The sequence below is a fragment of the Cydia fagiglandana genome, chromosome 14 (assembly GCF_963556715.1).
Source record: "Cydia fagiglandana chromosome 14, ilCydFagi1.1, whole genome shotgun sequence".
NCBI classification, from domain to species: domain Eukaryota; kingdom Metazoa; phylum Arthropoda; class Insecta; order Lepidoptera; family Tortricidae; genus Cydia; species Cydia fagiglandana.
The window spans coordinates 9,538,337-9,562,088 of NC_085945.1; the positions used below are offsets into that span (position 1 = coordinate 9,538,337).

The 23,752-nt window shown below is 38.2% G+C and overlaps 3 protein-coding genes, 1 long non-coding RNA gene and 1 other non-coding gene across 6 annotated transcripts in view; 4 read left to right on the forward strand and 1 right to left on the reverse strand.

Annotated features, from left to right (window-relative positions):
• LOC134670533 (uncharacterized) overlaps window positions 1-23,752 on the forward strand; it is a 54,469-nt gene that overhangs the window by 21,489 nt on the left and 9,228 nt on the right. The gene's annotated exons all lie outside the window — the stretch shown is intronic.
• LOC134670532 (uncharacterized) overlaps window positions 1-23,752 on the forward strand; it is a 53,603-nt gene that overhangs the window by 68 nt on the left and 29,783 nt on the right. The window contains exon 1 of one of the 2 annotated variants that reach the window (XM_063528341.1): window positions 3,632-3,635. The exons of the other annotated variant lie outside the window; for it this stretch is intronic. The gene's annotated coding sequence lies outside the window, so the exon portion shown is untranslated. Of the gene's footprint in view, window positions 1-3,631; window positions 3,636-23,752 lie in introns of those variants that run through there. 2 annotated transcript variants of the gene reach the window in all.
• LOC134670560 (uncharacterized) lies at window positions 12,773-15,585 on the forward strand. Its single transcript, XM_063528367.1, has 4 exons — window positions 12,773-12,895; window positions 13,443-13,506; window positions 13,752-13,861; window positions 15,421-15,585. Exons 1-4 carry the CDS (start codon window positions 12,854-12,856, stop codon window positions 15,532-15,534), a joined length of 330 nt encoding a protein of 109 aa, XP_063384437.1. The 5' UTR covers window positions 12,773-12,853; the 3' UTR covers window positions 15,535-15,585.
• Window positions 18,462-21,350, forward strand: LOC134670531 (uncharacterized). Its single transcript, XR_010099080.1, has 3 exons — window positions 18,462-18,818; window positions 19,783-19,825; window positions 21,153-21,350. It is a non-coding gene; the product is annotated as an uncharacterized LOC134670531 (long non-coding RNA).
• Window positions 19,920-19,991, reverse strand: Trnat-cgu (transfer RNA threonine (anticodon CGU)). The gene has a single exon. It is a non-coding gene; the product is annotated as a tRNA-Thr (tRNA).

The following is a 23,752-nucleotide window of genomic DNA, read 5'->3' on the forward strand; positions in this document are numbered from 1 at the left end:
ATTCCGATATATAGATACCTATATCATCATCTCAGCCTATATACGTCCCACTGCTGGGCACAGGCCTCCTCTCGAGCGCGAGAGGGCTTGGGCTATAGTCCCCACGCTACATATATAGATATATATAGTTTTTTTTTACTTTTATTTAAATACCTTAAGATACAGAGTAGGTATAGATAAGGACTGTTCTAACTGTACTAACGATTTGTTCAACTGATCACTCAACCGTTTATCCTGGAAATGTCGAATAGAAGTGTTAATAGATAGCTCTATTAAAACTAAGTTAGCACTAGTCTCAAAGTTGCCGAGTGGAATAGAATGGAATTGGCGTTGAAAGGGGTCGACATCTTACGGCGCCACTCACACCGATATGATTTCTGAACTTTGCTTTTTAGGATTCCGGACCTCAACTATTTATTTATTATACTGTATGCATTATTATTTGCGTTATTTGACACATTGTGACTGACGTATATAGAGATGTAACTAACCCAAATCGATTGACACAGCAAGCGATTACGATTGGATGGCACGTAGACTGAGGTATCGAATTGTGACGTATCATGACTTTTTATTTGAGATTTAAATAAAGCTAGAATAATATGGTTTTCCCGCAAGGTAAATGCATTTAATACACCGACCGAGTAGGTCGCACCCATCGTCAAAATCTAAACTAACTGGGGATCTATTTTAAAGTTTATTTATGTCATTTCTGTGTCAAATTTGTTGTCTGTTAGGTGACGATAAATATATCCATATTTACAGTTAATTATCCACCTTTTCCTTACTTTTATTAAAAGAAAAATTAAAAATTCATATCGATTTACTTAGACAACTACCGATTCATAACGGTGGTGTCCGGCCAACCCTAAAATTTAAAAAAAAAAGACGTAGAACGTAAACGTTCGCAGTGCAATTGTTTTCCTTTGTGATTTCGATGTGCAAGACATTTTACGTTGTATTGCTGTTGTGAGTGACAGATGTCAAATAACGCAAATAACGATGAACACAGTATAACAACTTTGGAAAATTAGATGGCAGTCGCTTTCGAAAAGACTAGCGCCTATGTCAATTATTTGTTACCGAACGGACCGCAAGGCACTCTAAGGCACTCACTTAGTGAGCCCTAGCTAAAATTCCTGGACAAATTTAGGGGTATAATGATGATATTTATGACCCTAATCTTGTTTTATACTGGCTAATTTCGGGGTCGTGATGCTGAACGTCGAAACTATGTTAATAAGGTACCTACTAAACTTTCCCCATAAGACTACGAAAGGCGTACTGTACTGGCGTACAGTGGTGTGAAACCGCTAATACAATGCGATTGGTTGATGAGTTCGCATCACGCGTGCGATTGGTTGGAGAGTTCGCATTATGGCGCCTCTTCACGTTGGGCCAACGCCAACGCCAACGAGGGACGCATTTATGCGTTAGAGGGAGCAAGTGATATTGCTATCTCATTCTACCGCATGGCTGCATCCCTCGTTGGCGTTGGCGTTGGCCCAACGTGAAGAGGAGCCATTACGCGCGCTATTGGTCGCAACTAGTTGCGTTAGACTGCTCGATTCGGTGGAATCCGTGAGTAACACCGGTGAACTAGTACCATTTTTAGTGCCCCATTAGCCCGTCCTTAGATATTATATGTCAATGCCAGTATAGCTACAGATGTTGGTATGCTCTGTGTGAATGCCGGCCTAGTTCACAGTTTAAATTAATAGCAATCAATTCCAATGGCAATCAATTGCGGTGCGACCGGCGGGCCGGCTCGATTAATCGTGTTGCGTTTTGTCACTCCAATTATAGTCGGCCAATGCTGACACTCGTAAAGGTGAGAAAATATAATATTTCGGGGACGATTTTTAAATTATAACACTTTTAACTCTAGCGCTTTGTGCACATAATTAATGTCATTAACGGGCTTAACATTAAGTGCCAGCGCGAGCTACGCGCTAAATAAATACATCGTATACGACTGATACCAATAACATAGGAAAAACCGTATAATAGCGAAAAGCACCTACAAAATGTGTTAACCGCCCCCGGCCGATATTTAAATAGTTATCGACTTTTTTTCGTTTGATTTCGATAAAATTTGGTTGGTTTGAAGAGCTCTTCATTCTAGGCAGAATGAACGCGGAATCACAACTTGTTCTGAAAAAAAACCGTAATTTTCCGTTGAATTAGATACGAAAATACGAAATTCGAAACTAACAGGAACTGAAAGTTTTTTAGGATATTTTGATCTTTGATATGATTTGATTGATGACTACAGTACAATATGACCTTAGAGAAGTAGGTACTTACTTAATGCAGTCTGGTCAAATTAAAAATATTTGGTTAGGGACCCACTGATTAACAGTCCGCCGGACGGTATCGGCCTGTCAGTTAGAACAAAATTTTGACAGTTCCGAACAACTGACAGGCCGATACCGTCCGGCGGACTGTTAATCAGTGGGCCCCTAATGTTATAATTATATTTCTTATCAAAACATTTAGATCTTTAATACTTATAGACTTAAAAACAACGCATGAACTCAAAAGCATCAAAGGAAATTTCGCTAATCCGTCCCCATTACAAAATCCCCAAAAAACATAGTCTAGATTTTCAGATTTAAATAAAATGAAAATTACCCTAAGACATTAATCTGTATTCCGACTTAAGCCGCCCGATTACTCTTTTGCCACAGAAAAAAAAACCAGTAAGTGCACTTACTCTAAGTGGATTTGGCAAAGGCTGCGGACCTCCAGTACTGAATCATTCCGTACCGGGTGGAATCGGCTGCGACCAGATTAGTGATGTGCCACTTCGAGAAATAAATAAAATGGGGACAATCTTACACAGATGCAGCTAGCCTTACACTGAAGAAAAGTACTAGAGGTACGATGACGATATATATACAACACATAGAAACCACAACTCAAGAACATATGTATATCCATGCTCAATACACAATTAAATGCCCTTACTAGGATTCGTACCCAAGACATGCAGTTTAGTAGGCAGGGTACGTATGTAAGGCTATGCAGACCAAGTTCTGAGGATTGTAGGGGACTTGCCGCCCCCAAGCAAGAAGATCTAAATAACATCATTTTGATGTCGTTCTGATATAAGTGTACATTCGATTTGGCCTGTAATCGAAAAAAAAATAAGTAGGCACACCGGTGCTTAGTAGTATATAGGTGTACTGGCGCTCGCCAATCCGACATGCCCAGAAATCCGGCAATTGGCGACCCAGGTGAACCGCTCTATAATCCGGCAGTTTACACAACCAAACGCTGGATTACAGAGCGTTTGCATTTTATATGTACTTTATAGAATTTATTTTCTATACCTAGCTTTTATTTTCCAAACAAATCCAATAGTCCGGCGGTTGCATCAATACGGCAGTTCCAACAATCCGGTAAAGTGGGAAATTTTCAGGTACCGAGTACCTACCCACTGTGTTACCACGGCACATCTCTACTCTAGTTACAGCCGGTTATAACCGGTTATTAAGCCCCCGAATTATGGCCGGATACTTGCGCAGTCAAAGTTACTGGTCGGTTTATTTTTGATGGCAGTTTATACTTCCCGAAGTTTGCTTCGAGTGTGCTTTTAACTAGCGGGCGCAGCACGGTTCCATTTTTATCGACTATCACTATGCGCGTCCCTTTCGCACTTACATACTTGTTAGAACGTGACAGGTATGGTGACAAGGGATAAAAACGTCACCGTGCTACGCCGCTAGGTTTAAAGTAATAACTAAGTTTATAGAAATGTTTTTAATTAGGTTTAAGATTTCAGTTAAAGAGAGAGATTCGATATTATTACGAGCGAGATGTAGGTATAGAAAGTAAGTTACGCAGATGTTATATGTCTGAGACTGATAAGGCAGTCGTGGTAAGGCTATAAATATTACAAATCATAGCTTCTTTACATTTCGGCCATTTCAATCGCACGCCTATGTCGCCTATAGACTGTCTAACGGCCCGGCCACGACTTTGCGCGAACGGCGACGGCGGCAGCGGCAACCATAGTTGAGAACGAAAGGTCCAATCGCTGTATCTCGTTCCAACCTATGGTTGCCGCCGCCGCCGTCGCCTGTCGCGCAATGTCGTGGCCGAGCCGTAACAGTTTTGCCACATTCTTTAATCTGTCTATTTAATTCACCATGCAAAAACTAGGGATCGTGCCAAAAAACGTCCGCAGCATTCCAAGTTGTAAATTTAGAGAAAGGGAGGGCATTTGAATAAAAAAGACGATCTTTATTAGTCTGGAGACCAATTCTAACGTTCACTTCGACATCAAAATGATATAATTTAGTTGTAATTCGGGCGCGCATTTCGCTCGTACCTACATTGTATTGCCGCAAGCGAGGCGGACGATACATGAATGACATCATTCAGATATAATTCTGATAGTTATCAGTGTTCGTTCGAATAGGCTTGTAAGTTGTATTGACCTCCTGAACTTTTTTCTAATATTCTTTGTTGAATTTGCGATACTTAAGTGGTAGTCAATGCTAAAAATACATTTAGTTATAGCAGACTATACTTATAATTATGCTTGTATAGTTACTAAATCTCCTCAAAGTTGCAACACGAGACAAAAAGATAAGTAATTCCTCTCAGAATTAATGCCGACTAATCCTTATTAAATGCAGTCTCGGGCAAAGGAACTGCACCTTAAATAAGGTATTTTTAATTAGGATCCGGCTTAAAGAGAAACGGTCATGTTAAGGGACAGGTGTATCATGATTATCATGAAATATTAATGTTTTATAAGAAAAATAACAAGTACGGCTACCATCAGTTTGGCATTGGCATAAACGCTATCGTGAACGTAATTTACTTTCTATGCATCTCGCTCGTACTGACATATTAGTGCGAAAGAGACATATAGAAAGTAAATTACATTCACGATAGCGTGTATGTCAATGCCAAACTGATGGTAGCCGTACAGAGCCCATAGCGTAAATTCCATTCGATAGCGTGACGAGCGTTCGCTTTTGCGTTATGTCTATTTTTGTATGGTATTTTGAACAGCGCACCTAGCGGGACATATTGGAAACTCAAAATCTCTTACTAAATGACACTGAAAGCAAATGCGTACGTCACGTCACGCTATCGAATGACACTAGGGCTTCTAGGGCAGGTGATAGACAAAACAGCAAGAATTCCAACAGAAAATAAATAATTTAAAATAATTTATTTACAAACAAGATACACGAGTAGAGTATACTAGTGGTATTACTAAACGAAATTAAAAACTAGCTTAGATCTAAAATAGACCCAAGGGTCAATGGTAGAGTCAAGACTGGCCTTGAGACACTGTACCAGGGATGCTGGCGGCATTTCTTCGCTGTATCGCAATGCTGATACGTTGTGCCAGGTAGCCGCCAGCTCTTCGGTCCCCAGTTACGTCAACCAGACGCTTCGCGATTTCTGCGAACAACTTGTGCGCGCTGGGACCCCATGGACCGAGAGTTTTAACTCCAAATGGTACAAAATGGTACCGAGGCTCTTAAATTTGTAACGTTTAAAAATTTCAAGTGTGTCAACGCAGCATCCCGCACTAACATCCGTCCCAAGCTCCAAGGAACCAAGGACACCCCATCGGGCCTCTTGCCATCGTCTCTGATAATGCCAGTCGGCTCAAGAAGAGCCGATACATTGATGGTGGCAAGAGACCGACGGATTATATCATGTCTCATGTCTTCTTTGTTCATTTTTTAAAATTGACCAAAAAAAGACATAATAAGCATAATCGCACGACATGATACTTTAACGTGGCGAGCCTTAAGTAGAAGTCTTATCTATATTATTTAGGTACATAGTAGAGGATCTGAAGAAACTTAATTAATTTTGTTAACAACATAGCTACAAATGCTTAAAGGTGAGTGAACAGAATTTAGTTAATACTTACTCAACGCCGACTAATACGTGAAGTAACCCGTTTAAAATAAGTAGTAGTAGTAGTAGTAAAACACTTTATTGTATAAAAATCAAAACAAAACAGGAAAAAGAACATTCGTCATTAGTACAAAGGGAACTTATCCCTTTGATAGATATCTTCCAGTTAACCTTTGAGCCAAATAATTCACCCGTTTAGAATCATTTTCCTGTACTTGCTTAAATAAAGTAAAGTCGGCTGTAAAGTAAATTTGACTGTTATTTATCTTAGCCAGCAGCGATCCCGATTTTAAAACCACATAACTAGCATCATGTAGAAATCACGGCAAAAATCAATATTCACACGCGAAATCATTTTCTTGTTTTTATAACGAACTATTTGCCGGTGGTTTAGTAAATAGAGTTCCGTTGGGCCTCGTCTCTTTAATGATTGAAATAACAATAATAAATAATAATTTCAGCGCATATACGTCCCACTGCTGGGCACATGCCTCCTCTTTATATTCCCCACGCTACAGCACATACAGGGCTATAGTCCCCACTCTAGCCCAATGCGGATTGGGGACTTCACATACACCTTTGAATTTCTTCCCGGGTGTATGCAGGTTCCCTCACGATGTTTTCCTTCACCGAACAGTACACTTCACATAAGTTCCGAAAAAGTCATTGGTACGAGCCAAGATTTGAACCCGCGACCTCCGGATCGAAAGTCTGACGTCATATCCACTCGACCGGCCACCATCGCTTAAATAATTGAAAAGAACATGAAAAATGAAAGACTGTTTTGCTGGCACGAGAATGCATATTCACTGAGGACGTGACTCCAACGGGGTCAGGATATCCTTCGGCGCTGCCAAACGGTCGGGGCGTGCAACGGCACCAGTAGATAAAGTCCTGTGGATAAAATAACTTTTGCACGGAAGCTTGCAGTTCCCTGCGGTACCTGCCTAATATTTTAGATAACGGGGCACGTAAAAATATCAGGGAAAATATTTCTTATCATGATTTCATGTCATTAAGACGAAAGGGGATGAATCAGTACCTACATATTAATATGTACTTAGTTTCAAGTTTCAAGTTACACCGAAACTTTACCTTTTCAGGTGTACATACATTTACAGTATACATATTTAGTTACATATTAGGAACACTCATGTTAAACTTAAGTAATCATTTATACAGTAAAAACATTTTTCTATTAGCCACATTTTTATATTTGTTTTGAAATGCTCAAGTTCCATGTCTTTAAAACGATTAGGTAATTTGTTGTAAATTGTGATACACATAATATACGCATTTTTAGCCGTGAGCGACAAGTTAACATATGGCCTAGGTAACCTGTGTCTGTATTTAGGTCTTACTACACGAGTACCCAATGATATATTTTCTGTGAACAAATATTTATATTTGTGAACAAAAACTGAAACTTCATAGATATAGACACAGGGGAAAGTAAGAATATTATTTTGTATAAAATATGGACGGCATGATTCATTGTCAGTCGGACTAATCGAAAAAATGGCTCTAATACAGCGTTCTTGAACAATAAAAACATTATGTTTGTCTGTGCAGTTTCCCCAGATAACTACGCCATACCTTAAAATAGAATTTACATAACCATTATATGCTATTAACGCTGCTGGAATAGAAACAGTTTGACTCACCCTTTTTAAGGCAAAAACGAAGCTATTAACCTTGGAACATATGAATAATCTTAATTTTCATATAGTCGATATGTCGTATCTTCTTGCTGTGTAACTTTTTTCTTATTTAACTATTTGTTTACTGTATGTTATTTTATGTCTTTTTCTTCTTGTATGTTACCTCCCGTGATTCTTCTCACTGGATGGTCTCATCGGAAGATCAGCGCTGGAAGCCACCAGCAACATGCTGAGATGGGGCCATTTCGTGGCACTTTCATCTTATTTTACTTACTTACTTACTTTGTTGACGCGGTGACCCAAAATGAGTCTTGGCCTCCAACACAAGAGCACGCCACTTTGATCGGTCCAGAGCAGTATCCCGCCCACTTTCGCATCTTATTTTATGTTTTCTTTTATATTATGTATTGGCTACAAATATAATGACCACCAAAAAATACTTTGGTACCCTAAATAAAAAATCATGCTTACCAAAAAAAATTACTGAACACCAAAAAAATAAGGCCTAAAATTACAAATGTACCACCATTTTAATTACGACTGCACTTCAAATTGTATTCGAATACCAAATATATTGAATGATTACCAAAAATCATTAATGATCACCAAATCTTGAAGACCAAATAAATGCGATATTTTCACCTAAATAAACCACTGTGATACCAAAAAATTTATACATATTACCAAATAAAGTACAATGATGCCAAAATTACTAGCCCCTCCCGCTCAACCCCCGTACCCCGCACCGCATAACTTAGGTAGGCATACTGAAATGCTACTAGAAAAGTATGTTAGGTTAGGTTTGTACTGCTATCAGTTAAGTGGGCTAGGTTAACACTGCGACCCTTACATAAACGAATTGCTACTAGAAAAGTGGGTTAGGTTAGGTTTGAACTGCGACCCTTACAGAAAAAAAATGCTACTAGAAAAGTGGGTTAGGTTAGGTTTGAACTGCGACCCTTACAGAAACGAAATGCTACTAGAAAAGTGGGTTAGGTTAGGTTTGAACTGTGACCCTTACAGAAACGAAATGCTACTAGAAAAGTGGGTTAGGTTAGGTTTGAACTCCGACCCACACAGAAACGAAATTCTACTAGAAAAGTGGGTTAGGTTAGGTTTGAACTGCGACCCTTCCAGATAAGAAATGCTACTAGAAAAGTGGGTTAGGTTAGGTTTGAACTGCGAACCTTACAGAAACGAAATGTTACTAGAAAAGTGGGTTAGGTTAGGTTTGAAACTTTGAACTGCAACCCATACAGAAACGAAATGCTACTAGAAAATTTTGCTTTGCTTTAATAGGATAGCAAGATTTAAAAATTTGGTTATAAATTTACATTAAAATGGAGTTCTAATTTTGGTGGTCATTTACTATTTTTGGGTTTACAATGATTATTTTGGTGTCATTTTATTTAATAGGATAGCACGATGTAAAAATTTGGTTATCAATTGACATTAAATTGGGGTTTGAAATTTGGTAATTATTTACAATTTTTGGGTTAATAATGATTAATTTGGTGTCATTTCCTTTAATAGGATAGTAAAATGTAATAAAATTGGTAATCATTTCACATTAAAATGGTGTTATAATTTTGGTGATCATTCATTATTTTAGGGTGGTAAAGTAGATTTTTTTGGTATTAAATTTTATTAAATCTGGTGATCAGTTAAATAGCAGCCTTATGTATTGTCTCGTTTGTTTGTGCTTACAAATAAAATCTATTATATTCTATTCTACATTTTGTTCAGTGGTGCCCTCTCCATTGAACTTTTAGCTTACCTAACATAAGCTACATAATCGTTTTGTTAGGAATTTCCTTTGTTATATATTAAATACTGTGGCTACACCTGAAGCCAGAAACAAATACCGAGTTTTATTGTAAACAGACGTATCTTTGTTTAAACAAGCTTAAAATCTTATGAATTCATTGCTAAATAAGTGTTCTAGAGATGTAGGTATTTCGCCGGTCGTAACAGCGTTATGTAGGTACCATGATATTAGGTAATCAGTTAATCACATCAAATTAGGCATTTTTAAGGTTTCGTACCCAAAGAGTAAAAACGGGACCCTGTTACTAAGACTCCACTGTCCGTCTGTCTGTCCATCTGTCACCAGGCTGTATCTCATGAACCGTGATAGCGATGTATTTCTGTTGCCGCGATAACAACAAATAGTAAAAAGTACGTAACCCTCGGTGGGCGAGTCCGACTCGCGCTTATCCGGTTTTTGACAACAAGGAAGAAGCACTGCGTGTGATGTCACAATAATATCAATTTTCCATGTTCAAATCAGGGACCGTTACCGGTATAACTAGAAATCAAAATATCTCATAGCTTTCATATTATTTCTTTGATATTATAAAATATAGTAGGTATTTAGGTAAGGATAATGAGTGATCAAATTAGCTAATCAACCAAGATACCGGAATTGAATACCGGTTAATTTGTATAATATAATATACCGATATTCATTCAGTCCCTGATTCAAATAGACATCCTATATTCAAATGAATAATAATAATAATGAACTATGTGCCTTTCCAAGTTGAATAGGTGCCTTCACAATACCTTCTCAAAAGCAATATGGCGGAAACCTAGAGCATAATAAAAACATTCACAATCATATAACACATTGTTAAGTATTTAATTACACAAACGGGTCTACCGCGATATAATTTCATTGTTTTTACCTTTAATTCCGACGTTTCCGTTGACATTTGTTGGGACGTCAGTCTTTCCGTGACCACAGCTGGTGCAACTCAGCTGAAACGTCGGAAATAAAGGTAAAAACAATGAAATTATATCGCGGTAGACCCGTTTGTGTAATTAAATATGTGTACACAACGCGAGAGTTTAGTGTTACATTGTTAAGTAAACTCACGGTACTGAAAACTTTTAATAAAGCCATGGGAATATTTGACTTTCCCTCGCAATGTTTCTAAAAAACAAATATGAAAATGAAATTGTGTCTACATTTCGGGCCTTGTAATTTGATAAAGCAAAAACAGTGTTCAGCGCTGGATTGCGTAATTCAAGCGTGCGTTGGTTTTAATTAATGCTTGTTTTTGCTGCTGTATTGATAATAATATTATTTACGTGTTACGTTGCACTAAAGTCCTCAATCTATTTCAAAATAATACACATTCCCATTAATTCTTATTTATTTTTACAATAAAGGTGCTTACCTACTACGAAAAGTTATTTAAAAATGTGGAAAATATTTATAACGTTATTACGTACGTTTTTTTATAACGTTAAGGTAACATCGATCGTACTTGGTTCGCGGTAGGCTTAATATCATTCCGGTTGAAGTTTTTTGAAAGCAGAATATTCGGTATCGAGTTTTATTTAGGAATTCCGTTTCATATCAGTAGGGTTGCTACAGTAAATGATATAATATAAATATTTAAATAAAGAGTCAGTAAAAAGGCAATAAATCTGAAAAATGTAGGCACGTAGAATCAGATTCCCATAAAAAAAATAATTTCGCCCCTTTATCTTTATTTTTTTATCGCGCTTTTGTCTTTCTCTTTTTGACTTTGTCTTTATTCCGTGGGGCTTAGTCAATTTGTGTGTTGTGTAAGATTTGTGTATCTACTGACAAAGTATACTCATTAACTGCTATTAACGGTTACATTGTTTGCTAATATATATTTAATTGCTAAAATACATTTTAACCACCACATGTTATTAATAAGAAAAAAATTACCACCGATTTATTTAAGATTAAAAGGTGGCAATAAAATATGTTCTGTGTCTGTGTACTTTTGTTACATTGTTAAAGTGGTTAGATTTATTTCTTACCTACTCTTTATATATCTTCTTCTAACTTGGTTAGCGCAACCAACTAGTTATAGTTTGTCAAAGACTGTCTCTTTTCAATCATAGACAGAGATAATTATACTATGTTTTTCTTACACTAGTACTAGCACCCAAAAGAAAAGGATGAGTATATATAGTGTTCCTGGTTCTTACTGACTGACAAATTGGTTTGACCAACTATTTAATATTGACTATCTAAATATAGCTGGTCAAGCAAAACTTTTCAGTAAAAAAAGGCGCGAAATTCAAATTTTCTATGGGACGAAATCCTTTCGCGCCTACAGTTTTCAAATTTGCCGCCTTTTTCTACTGACAAGATCTGCTTGACCGGCTATATAATAGATACTAAAACCATATAAGTAATGGCAACCCTACAACAACATTGGCACTAGGTGCACACTGCGCCGCGCGTACACAGTTAGCCGTAAGTGAGCCACTACTCAATTTTCCTTTACTCCGCCATCGTCAAAGCGAAAATCATACCGGCCCTAAAAATTCTAGCTCAGCTTTTTTACACTGAAAAGGCTGCAACGAAATTCTATTTTCCAATTACTATTTTTAGGTTCTACGATTTCGTTATTTCTGGATATTTGCTAATTATTGCGGATCGACGCTGGTATTGTAATTTTATAACTGTCCTGTATTATATCATCATCATCATCTCAGCCATAAGACGTCCACTGCTAAACATAGGCCTCCCCCTTGGACCTCCATACGTGCCGGATGGGGGGTGAATGCCACGCTTATATATAATCGCCACGCTTGGCAGGCGGGTTGGCTATCGCAGTCGAGTACACCGAATTTGAGGGACGCTGCTGCCCGTCCACCGGTGGTCTTGGACGTAGTTTAAGGACATACACGGCTCCCTGTATTATACCATACCTGTATTATATACTTAATTATAAAAGTGTGTGATTGGTCTCGTACCGTACCGTAGGTATGTTGTCATGTGTAACAAAAAAAATCTTTAGTATAATTGCTACAAATGCGACAGTAGGTACTTAATTATAGAACCGTGTTTTTAGCATTAGAAAAAAGGTAAACAATCTTGACGTGTCTTTTTATTGAAAAACACTTTTAATTTGTTATTTACATTATTTTGATTTCATAAGTAATAGTTACTGATTTTTAAAAAGCGGTTTTCAATTAAAAGTCACGTCAATTTCGCGTAATCTTTTTGTAAAACTAATAAAAAAGAACTATATGTCAAATATGTAATTCCCAACATCCTGACCTTGGGAAATACTCGTATTTAACAATTGGGTCTTAAGAAAGGTTACTTTTAAAAATGCACCTACCATTAATATTTTTCGAAATTCCTGAGAATTAAAAATTCAAAATCAATCAATCTAAACAAATGTCTAATTACTCATATTAATTAGTTAGTAATCGGTGATAAATCAATTAACTTTGCGGCAGTGAAAATCATAATTAGTTTTTAACTTATTCGTTATATTTTCACCGGTATAAAACTAAAAATGCTCGGTATAAAAATGAAATATCCACATTTCTATACTTTGGTAAGATTTTACGTAGTGTCTGTCTTAGTAAAAATAGTTTATTTTGTAAAATGGCTTTAAAAGTAGTTTTTTTTTTACTGATAAACTAATCACTAAAGTATCTCGTCATACCGGTACGTATTATATAAAAAATGCTACACTAAATAATTATTTCCGATTGACCCAATGAATGTTTGTGCTTAAGACAACAAGTATATGCAATACAAATTGATCAAACATAGAGTTGATCTAAAGTGTATTAATCTTTTAGTCTGTTCGAGATCCTGAAAACGGTGAAAAATAAAGATACTACTCCTAAAAATATGTGTGATACCTCATTAGATTCGTCATGATGTCTAGAGAAATGTATTCGAAGCGTGTATTAGCACACAAAAAATATCAAAAGTTACAAACAAAAAAAGGGAGGAAAAAGTAGTTATTTTTTATTTCCCCAATATCTCAAAAAGTTTTAATATTTAAGAAACCAAAATTAATATTATAAAAGAGGAGGATATTTCCAATCAAACATTCCATACTTGCAGAACTGTAAAAAAACTTTCTCTTTCAGCTGTTTACTTTATTAGTAAACTTGTTATACTGCATTTGTCAGGAGCACAGACTAAATGACTGGGGTATGTGTTTAAGTATAGACGGTCTGTATCTTTAGTCATGTCTAACGAATCTTACCTGTCGCGAGTTTAAAATTTTTTCCCCATCACAAAAAGTGCACAGCGCAGCTAAAGAAGTTTTCACTTCAAAAAAACAAAATTCAGTATTCACTAGAATAAGTTGTATTATAGGTTAAGCATGTATTTTCAACACCAAATAAACCATTTCTATTCTATTCTATTCTATTCAGTTAACCACTTTGTTGCAGTGAATTCCAACAACTGCCTCCCAAACGCACCGGTGAACCTCGACTTGTGCATATGCCAGTGTTCAGATGTTACTGCCGCTCTTCGCTCTTCGCCGGACTTACAGTTGGAGGTTACCCCTATTATCGGTATCGTCTTGGGTCGTCCCATTCTTATTTCGTCAAGTTCTTAAATTAGTCCTATTCTGCTTTCGTCACGCATTCTACATTGAAAGCCACCGACGATTGTGACGAATGTGGAATGGGTGATGAAAGCAGAATAGGACTAATTTAAGAACTTGACGAAAAACGAATGGGACGACCCAAGACGATACCCTATTATCTAGTCAAGGGGTCTCCAAATCACGGCCCGAGACGCGTTCCAATCCGGCCCGCCGACACCCAAAGCGAGTGCCCACCGTCAGACGGAGTCAGGCTCCAGGGGTTCGGCATTCATTGAGAGTGGAACTGTTCCTAACAGCAGCAACCGACACCACCCGGCGCAAAAACCGACGGTGGCCCGCGCGAAAGTTTCTGAGGCGCAATATGGCCCTCAGGTAAAAAAGTTTGGAGACCCCTGATCTATAGTCCGTTTTTTTTAGCATTAGAAAGAACTTCGCAGAAGCAAGCTTGTGGTTCCAAATCCGGCACTTTTAGCGGTAATAATTTGAAGTAAAATATATGTATTGATCATGCTACATTAGATAATTAAATAATTATTCACAAATAACGAGCATGATAAAAACTGCACGCTTGCTTCTGTGGAGTTCTTCTAATGCTATAAAAACGAACTATACTTAGTCTGTTACCGTTACTGTTATTTTCTGTTAAAAATGTTTTTTTTTTATTAAGCCCTAATGGTATTAGGCTGACATGAATAAACACAAGGAAGTTGACAGCTCTGGAGGTGCGCGGGAACGCAGACGTTGCGTTCGGAAATCTGATACAAAATTTTGATATTGCTGATTTTTGACAGGAAGTCCCACCCGAAAACTTAGTTTAAGATAAAATATAAATACTTAACTTAAGATAAAATATAAAAAACCTACTACTCATCAAAAAATGTACTTAGTTATAGTTCTTGTACCTACAGTCCTACACAGTTTACACAATAAATATTTCTGATTTCTGATTTCTGAAAATATTGATGTTCTGACAAATAGTAGAAAAAAAAATCTGAAAAAAAATCTAGGGGTGTCACTACTTTACAACCACCAAAAAAAATATTGTAATTTTTATTTTATCTTAATTTCATGACAACCAGTATTGTTATATTTTGTGGTATGACTTGCTTCGTCTGGGAATCAAACCGACGTATGTGAAAAAACATCATCCCTATTTTCAGGATGCCAATCGAAAGAATGGACAATAAATAATAATTCTTCCTAAATAATATAGTATCTTAAAAGGAACAACTGTATAAATACTTATATCAGTTATATGTGACGTTCCACGGGAAAAAGTACCTTATAGCGGCGTGCGCTTACGGCGCGTAATAGTAATATTACAGCGGCGTCAATAAAAGCGTAAACACCAACCGTCATAAGGCACCTTCACCCGTAGGTGGTCACATATGGGTATATTCATATACCTATGGGTATTTTCTATGTATAATTTGTAATAATATATGTGCATTTATTACTTGATGTAAATTGTATAAAAAAATAAATTGTATAATGATATCTGTGTACAGGTCTCAAGAAGGCTTCAAAATAGGCGAAGGAACGGAAAGGATTCATATACTATAAAGCCCTACACCCCAGGGGTTATCAAGTGCTGGGAGACCTGCGCTGACACTCTACTTTAGTTCAATACATTTATAACATTTTTTTTCGTAATGATGAAATATTAAGCAAAGAAAAGGTGTTCAAAATTTAAAGATTTACGCTACGTCTTACGTAGGCGAACAACGCCCGAACGCGGCGCGGCGCGGCGCGGCGAAAGCGGCCGCCGCCGCGCCGCGCCGCGCCGCGCCGCCTGACATTCGCGTGCAAATCGCGCCGCACCGCGTTCGCAACGAGATCGCTTACGTAGGACACTTCTATGGGCATCAAAGGATTGATTTCGCCGCGCCGCGCCGCGCCGCGTTCGCGCGTTGTTCGCCTACGTAAGACGTAGCGTAAGGCCCATTTAGACGGTTCAAGTACTTGCATGCGATTTTCGTTACATTGCGGTGTTTGGTGGATCGATAGGGTTTGCAATCCGGATCCGAAATGTATGAAATTATCCGGATCTGGATCCGCGGATCTTCCCATACATTTCGGATCCGTCGTGCAAACCCTATGGATCGACTATTTGGTTCATTGTGCTATGTAGTTAGAAATGTATCGAATATTGTATGCAAGTTCTTGAACAGTCTAACCCCCTTATTCATAAAAATGTACGGGCCCGATTTAGTTATAGTACATTGTGTAACATGGGGCGTAAGTTTCGCAATATTCAGCAAACGAGAGTAAGGGTTGATTTAGACGGCACACGAACTCGCATGCGATTTTAGTTACATTGCGGACTGTGGATTACGTCCAATTCAACCGACCAATCAAAACCCGCAATGGTATGAAACTCGCATGCGAGTTGTCGCATCGTCTAAATCAGTCTTAAGTTAAATCGCGACGGCTTGCCGGAGCGATTTATAGACTCGAGTTTTCAATATTATTACGCCCGAGTTACACACAATGTTTTTCATCACACTTGCGATACAAAAATTAAGTATAAAGACAAAAAACTGTTAATTATGGCACTAGAAACTTCATAACTCCCTAGGGAGAACGCTTTTTCTATAACTCCCGCTAAACCTGCATGCAATTCCACATTGACTGAGCGAGTGTGATGAAAAATTATATTTTGGCCCTTTGTTCATCATCATCATCATCTCAGCCATAAGACGTCCACTGCTGAACATAGGCCTCCCCCATGGACCTCCATACGCGCCGGTTGGGAGCGACCCGCATCCAGCGTCTTCCGACGGCCTTAACAAGGTCGTCTGTCCATCTTGTGGGTGGACGTGCTACGCTGCGCTTGCTAGTCCGTGGTCTCCACTCGAGCATTTTTCGACACCCTTTGTTACATATATATTATATACCCTTTAATACATAATTCAAAATGACAGATAAAGAAAAACGATTATTAGCTAATCGAATGAATAAGGGGGTAAATGGGGCTATTGTTGACCACGTGTTGGAGGCTATTCATAAATTACGTCATTTCAAGGTAGCGTCAGACCCCCCCCGTCTGGATTTTGGATGATGGTAGCATGACGTGAGGAAACTGGGTCATTCGAAGAATGATTTTTGGATGATTTAGGGGGGGGGGTCAAAAATCGACAAAAATCGATGACGTAATTTATGGACAGCCCCGTGGCATCCAACTGAATCCAGTGACTATGTAATATTATGACACAATTTAGCTGATTTGATGATGGTGAGTTAGGGCTCATTTAGACGGCGCGCGAAGTCGCATGCGCATGCGATTTTAGTTACATTGCGGACCATTGAGGTTACATCAATTCAGCCGACCGATCAAATAACGCAATGTAATGAAACTCGCATACGAGTTCTCGCATCGTATATGAGGCCTTAAGGTGACAGTCCATTTCCAACGACAGCTGCACCACTGTCCATTTTACTATGGAAATTGACAATGGCAGCGACGCTTTCAGTACCGGTAGTGCAGCTGCGGTTAGAAATGGAATGTTACCATTAACATCGATTCCCTAGTTCTCAGTCGTATTAATTACGCCGAAAATTTTAGTGTAATAAAGACCTTAATATTGATGCACTATGGTGCTAATTGCAACATTTTCGCCGTAATTATGTAGTACAGTCGCCATCAGATATATCGGAGCGTCCAAGGTGTTCACAATATCTGAGCACGCACTCTAACGCCTTGACAATAGAGGCGTGCTCAGATATTTGTGAGCATCTTGGCTGCTCCGATTTATCTAATGGTGACTGTACGATTGTGAACTCTGTATTAAAACAATGCAATCGTTGATGAGTTTAGGCTTTTTAGGATTGCTTTCATGAGTACATGATATTAACCGTTTTAAAATAAAAGTACATCAGCCGTCGTTAAATCCTTGTATCAAAAACACGTTTGTTCATAAAAAAACTTATCGCCATTTTCTATTAGGTTTTCTGTAGGTCAGTGACTCAGAAAACCGGCCAAGTGCGTGTCGGACTCGCACACGAAGGGTTACGTACCATTAAGCGTAAAACGGCAAAAAATTGTTTTTTGGGAGCCCCTCTTAAATAATTATTTTATTCTGTTTTTAGTACCTATTTGATACGTCCCACTGCTGGGCACAGGCCTCCTCTCGAGCGCGAGCGGGCTTGGGCTATAGTCCCCACGCTAGCCCAATGCGGATGGGGGACTTCACATACACCTTTGAATTTCTTCGCAGATGTATGCAGGTTTCTCACGATGTTTAACAGAAATACATCATCTGTGAAAATTTCAACTGTCTAACTATCACGGTTCATGAGATACAGCCTGGTGACAGACAGACGGACGGACAGAAGGACAGTGTTGTCTAAGTAATAGGGTCCCGTTTTTACCTTTTGGTTACGGAACCCTAATATTAGGGTCCCGTTTTTATGTTTTGGGTACGAATCCCACCCACTTATCCATACCACCCATTAGCTTATATGTCGTGTCGTTCGTGTGCGCGTACACATACTAATTAAAGCAAACAACACAGAAAAGTAGTAAGAGCCTTAAGAAAAATAGCTCTATACCTTAAAAATCCGATAATTTTATCCTATCGCTTTTACATACGCAAGTAAATAAATTTAGAGTAAGCCAAGCATAATTAAACCTTATTCATATGGTGTTAAGAAATTCTCAACTGAACGCGACATTACATTTGTCACACAAGTACAAAAACTACGTTGCTAAAATTCAAGTTACAAATCCTAATTAATCTCTATTCAAATGTATACCTTAATACAACTAGTGAAGTTCGAATTTCGAGTGTTGCACGGGTTTAGTTACGTCTCTTCGTCTTCTATGCTGTCCATCACAATGCTGCGTCACTCAGTCTTATCTTGAAGCGCAATGAAGATTGCAGTGATTTTTGTATTCATTATTTTGGTGAGTATTCCTTTTTCTTAAAAAAATACTAAATTGGCGTAACGATAAAAATAAATACATAAATATTACCAAAAATTTCGAGACAAGTGGATATAAAAGTGGGAGAAATCTAAGTTATACCTAGTAAAGAGTAATACGAGAAAGTGTATGTTAAGTTTACACGCCAAGTGCTACGTCAAACACGGTGGTATCATCTTGGGTCGTCCCATTCGTTTTTCGGTTCTCAAATTAGTCCTGTTCTGCTTTCGTCATCATTCTACATTGAAAGCCACCGACGATTGTGACGAATGTAGAATGGTGACGAAAGCAGAATAGGACTAATTTAAGAACTTGACGAAAAACTAATGGGACTACCCAAGACGATACCAACACGGTGCGGCCATATATTGGCACATACACCCAGAGTCATTTTTGCAGTTTTGAATTTGGAACCTTCTTTTATTCCATTACAGTTCAGAATTCGATTTTAGTTTGTTCTTTTTAAAGGAACTCAGGACTTAGGAGGTTAGTCTTGTGACTCTAAATTTAAAGAACTTTAATCGTTTTTACGTGACTGCGCTCATACCAATTCCGAATATTGTAAGTCCCGAGTCCTTTATTGAATATTTTTAAACAAAAATTATATAAAAGAACTCAAGTCTCCAAATAAGATTCCGTCCACAATTTTGTAAAAATAAGCGTTATTGTAGGTATAGTGTACCTAATTCATGAATTTTATATGTAAACTTCTCTGAAAAAGACTCAGGACTACATACAAAAGACTCGGATTTCTGACTAGTTGAAAATTCGGAGTAGTCTGATTTCAGTAGTCTTAAATCAGAAGACTCGAAGAAGGAAGGAAGGAGGAAGTTTTAACCTACACCACTGGGAAGTTAGTGTAAACATCGCTTTTATTAGATAATATTGACAGCAATCATGTGATAATATTTAAATATACTAATAATGATAATTTTACCAATTCCAGGCGATATCACACTTCGGCTTTTCTGACACGAGAAGTTACCATGGTAAATAAATAATATTGAAATCGTTGTATTTAGCATAGCTTTAGATATAAACTGAAATAGCTCATACACTAAAGAAAAAGTGACCAGTCCCCGGTGGCCAAGGCGGGAGTCGAACCCGCGTCTTCAGCTTACGCGGCTAACGGCCTGACCACTAGACCACCCGGCCACGACGAGACCCGTCCCAAATTCTCTGGTGTATGCTATCTTTAAAAGGCTAGGGGCTTTGACCTACTCTAACGGCTCGGCCACGACATCGAGCGACTTGCGACGGCGGGAGCGATAACCATAGGTTGGAGCGTGACACAGAGCGATCGGAAGCTTCAAGGGGCCCATAGATTACCAGTTCATCGGACGATATCAGCATGTCAGTTGTTCGGAGCTGTCAAATTTTGCGTTTAACTGACAGGCCGACATCGTCCGGCGGACTGGTAATCAGTGGGCCCCTTAATTTGCTAAGTTTTACTTTACTTAGACATACTTAGCACAAATCAGTTTCATGGCGCGTAGCCTTTCAAACAGCCAATAGCTGTCCATAATAACTTCTTAAGACGAAACAGGAGCCGAGTTTTAAATATTTTAGGTAAATATACCAGTCTCGCTAACGGAAGCGGCTCCTCAAACTACGGATAAGGACAAGGCGAAAAATCCTGCGTAAAAATCTCAAAAATCGAAGTTTCGTACTCCTCTGTTTCCTCCTCCAAAACTTAACCAATCGTAACCAAATTTGGAAATCTAAATGATTATGAGATTATCTGTGTCGGACCGTTTTGCTTTTTTGGCTGATTGATATCAATTTTGAATGCCACGCCTCTCATTGCGGCATAGTCAATTAGGCCATTTTGGCCATTTTTGAAGGGCTCTAGCGCCTTAAAAAACAAAAATATCAAAAAAAGCAAAACGGTCCGACACAGATATTGACAATATTAATCTGTCTTGAAAAAATCATTGCTCTAGCTTCAAAAACCACGGAGGAAAACGAGGAGTACGTTTGTATGGAGAAATGACCACTCCTGTTGGCTCTTAACAACCGACTCAGATACACGGAAGACTTATTTTAGGGGCGGCTCTCATCTCCTGGCTCTTTCTACTGAAAAAGAGGGGGAGAAGCCTACCCACCAATCCTACATAACTATACTGGCGTTTTCCACAATGTGCCGTTTGGTAGAATGGGGAGGGGAGGCCCAAGGCCCATGGGCGTCCTGGGATCGTGAACATTCCCCTCCCCCACCCTCCCCAAAATTTTACTTTTGTAGCGTTTTTTTTGTTTTTAGTTTTTGTGTTGTTTGGTTTTCTTTGGTAGAATTATAAAAAATATACTTTATTACAGATACCTATTTCGTTGGAGTTGTAAAGAGCCTAAGAACCAGCAGGGGAAGAAAACCGATGTTAAAAGTGTTGCTTCTCAAAGGGAAAAATAAGAAAAAAGTTGATTTCCATTCAAGCAACTGGAGCAAAATGGAGTGGGTGGATAGCAGAAGACGAATAATTCCAATTATTTTAAACAAATAGAATTAAAAAAAACAAATCTTGTTTTCATATGAATCCGAAGTTCCATGAAATGTACCTACTTTGCTCCCCACTGGGTACTTATGCTTCAACATAAATAAATAAATAAAGTTTATTTGCAGAAACACACTCATACATCATATATTATGGCATACTCGTATATGCCATAATATATGGCGTCACGTGACACCCAAACTCATCACTAATTGCAAAAAATGTAATTAAACAAAAATTAACCTTATTTAGGTTCTGTACTAGCACCTTAGAGCATTTAATAACCGGAGTCGCATTCATGAGCTTATCCTTCTACCGAAAACCTTGCACAATTGTGCAAACTATTGTATGGACTGACATGGCTATTTGTACGTCACGTACAAATCATATAGAAATAGCAATACATTTGACGTCCCCTCCTGCAAAAACCGGCAGACTGTTTTGTACAATAAATGACAGTCATGGCGTCTCCAGTTACTAATGCTCTAAGACTAGCACGGTGGCTCTTGTTATAGTAAAATAAGTTTTTGGCAAAAATTTCATTTTTGGTACAAGCTTTTATCACTGACTGTACTTTTCTTTCCACAGGCAACTAATACTCATCGAGACAATCCTAAAAACCCCAAACGCAATTAGGTTTCGTTGTTTTACCACAGAGTTCCTATGGCCACCTCCTGTCTCCATCATCAGATCAGTTCGATGGTACCATAATATTGCATTGTCATCCTATTTACACTTGCATGCAAAATTTCAGCTCAATCGGAAACCGGGAAGTGGATCAAATTTAACCTGCAAGATTTGATTACACACAGACAGACAGACAGATAGACAGACGGACAGACAGACAGATAGACAGACGGACAGACAGACAGATAGACAGACGGACAGACAGACAAAGGTCAGGTGAAACTAAATAAAAGCTTGTAATTACTACATATTAGTAATGGTTGTTACCTAACGACACACCTAATTATTATGTATAAAAATTTCAAGATCCTATCTCGAACTTTTAAGCCTTTCAGTTGTAGTCAATATTCTATACCTAAGTATTAGGTACTGAACTATTTTATTTATATTTAGAAAATAACATCGTGTATAGGTCATTTTGAGCACCCGACCCGCTTATCGACTTCTGCTTCTGTACAGTCCGCAGCAATAGTTGCTAAGCGGAAGAGGTGTTCAAAATTACCTTGACACGCTCTTATTCTCTAAACAATAAAGTCGCGTCAAGATCATTTTGAACACCTGGCCCGCTTAGCAACTTCTGCTGCTGACTGTACATGTACAAGCAAGTCCCATAGGCCCCGGTAACAGATGTCCCTAATGAATTTTATTACTGTCGCAATAACGCAATGCGGCTTGCATTTTCGGGATTTTAATTTTCCCTAGTGGAGATTTACGGCTTGGAACCATGCTGCTGGTTTTAGTGCTTTGTCGCAGTAAACTCACAATGCTGCAGTGATTTCATTAAATTAACTATCATATTATATGAAAATGCCATAAAAAATTATTAAAAATTAGATTGTATTTAAGTTAATTTTGCACCGACCGGCTTTGGACCGACAGAGTGGGAGTGCCACAAAGAATGTTATATGTGTCGCTCCCTAATTCCAGTGTGTGCAGAGTTCGACTCTGATAACTCATCATAAATGGGCACTGTATCCCTGACGGGTGATTCTTGCAACTCTGTGTTAAAGGGGCCCACTGATTACCACTACTACCGATCAGTAGTTCGGAACTGTCACGTTTAACTGACAGGCTGATACCTTCCGGCGGACTAGTAATCAGTGGGCCCCTTAAAGTGGTTGAGAACGCCAATGCATTTCCGCTTATATAACATAACATAAATAAATAATAAATAAATATTATTAGGACATTTTTTACACAAATTGACTAAGCCCCACGGTAAGCTCAAGAAGGCTTGTGTTGTGGGTACTCAGACAACGATATAGGGTACATCGCCAATTACTAGCCACCCCCCAATTACTGGCCACTTAATTTGATTTCTATTTATAGGTGAACAAAGTTCATTTTAGTATATAAGGTACGAAAATCCAATTATTAGCCAGTTTTCAATTACTGGCCACCTATTCCAAAAATGAATTCTATTTACAGATAAATAAAACTCATTTTCAGTATAAGGAAAATGGCCAGTAACTGAAATTTATCCACAACCCACTCGTTCAATAACTGGCCGCCTCTTACAAAAATGAGTTATATTCACCTATACACAGAATTCATTTTAGTATAGGTGGCCAGTAATTGAAAACTGGCTAATAATTGGCGATGTACCCTATATCATAATATAAATACTTAAATACATAGAAAACAACCATGACTCAGGAACAAATATCTGTATCATCATACAAATAAATGCCCTTACCAGGACTCGAACCCGGGACCATCGGCTTCTTAGGCAACCCACTA

Coding starts and splice junctions, on each gene's coding strand:
- LOC134670560 (XM_063528367.1), top strand. CDS start 12,854: ATGCTCGGTATAAAAATGAAATATCCACATTTCTATACTTTG. Junction 12,896..13,442: donor ATCCACATTTCTATACTTTG/GTAAGATTTTAC, acceptor TTTCTCTTTCAG/CTGTTTACTTTATTAGTAAA. Junction 13,862..15,420: donor CGCCGGACTTACAGTTGGAG/GTTACCCCTATT, acceptor ATCTGTGTACAG/GTCTCAAGAAGGCTTCAAAA.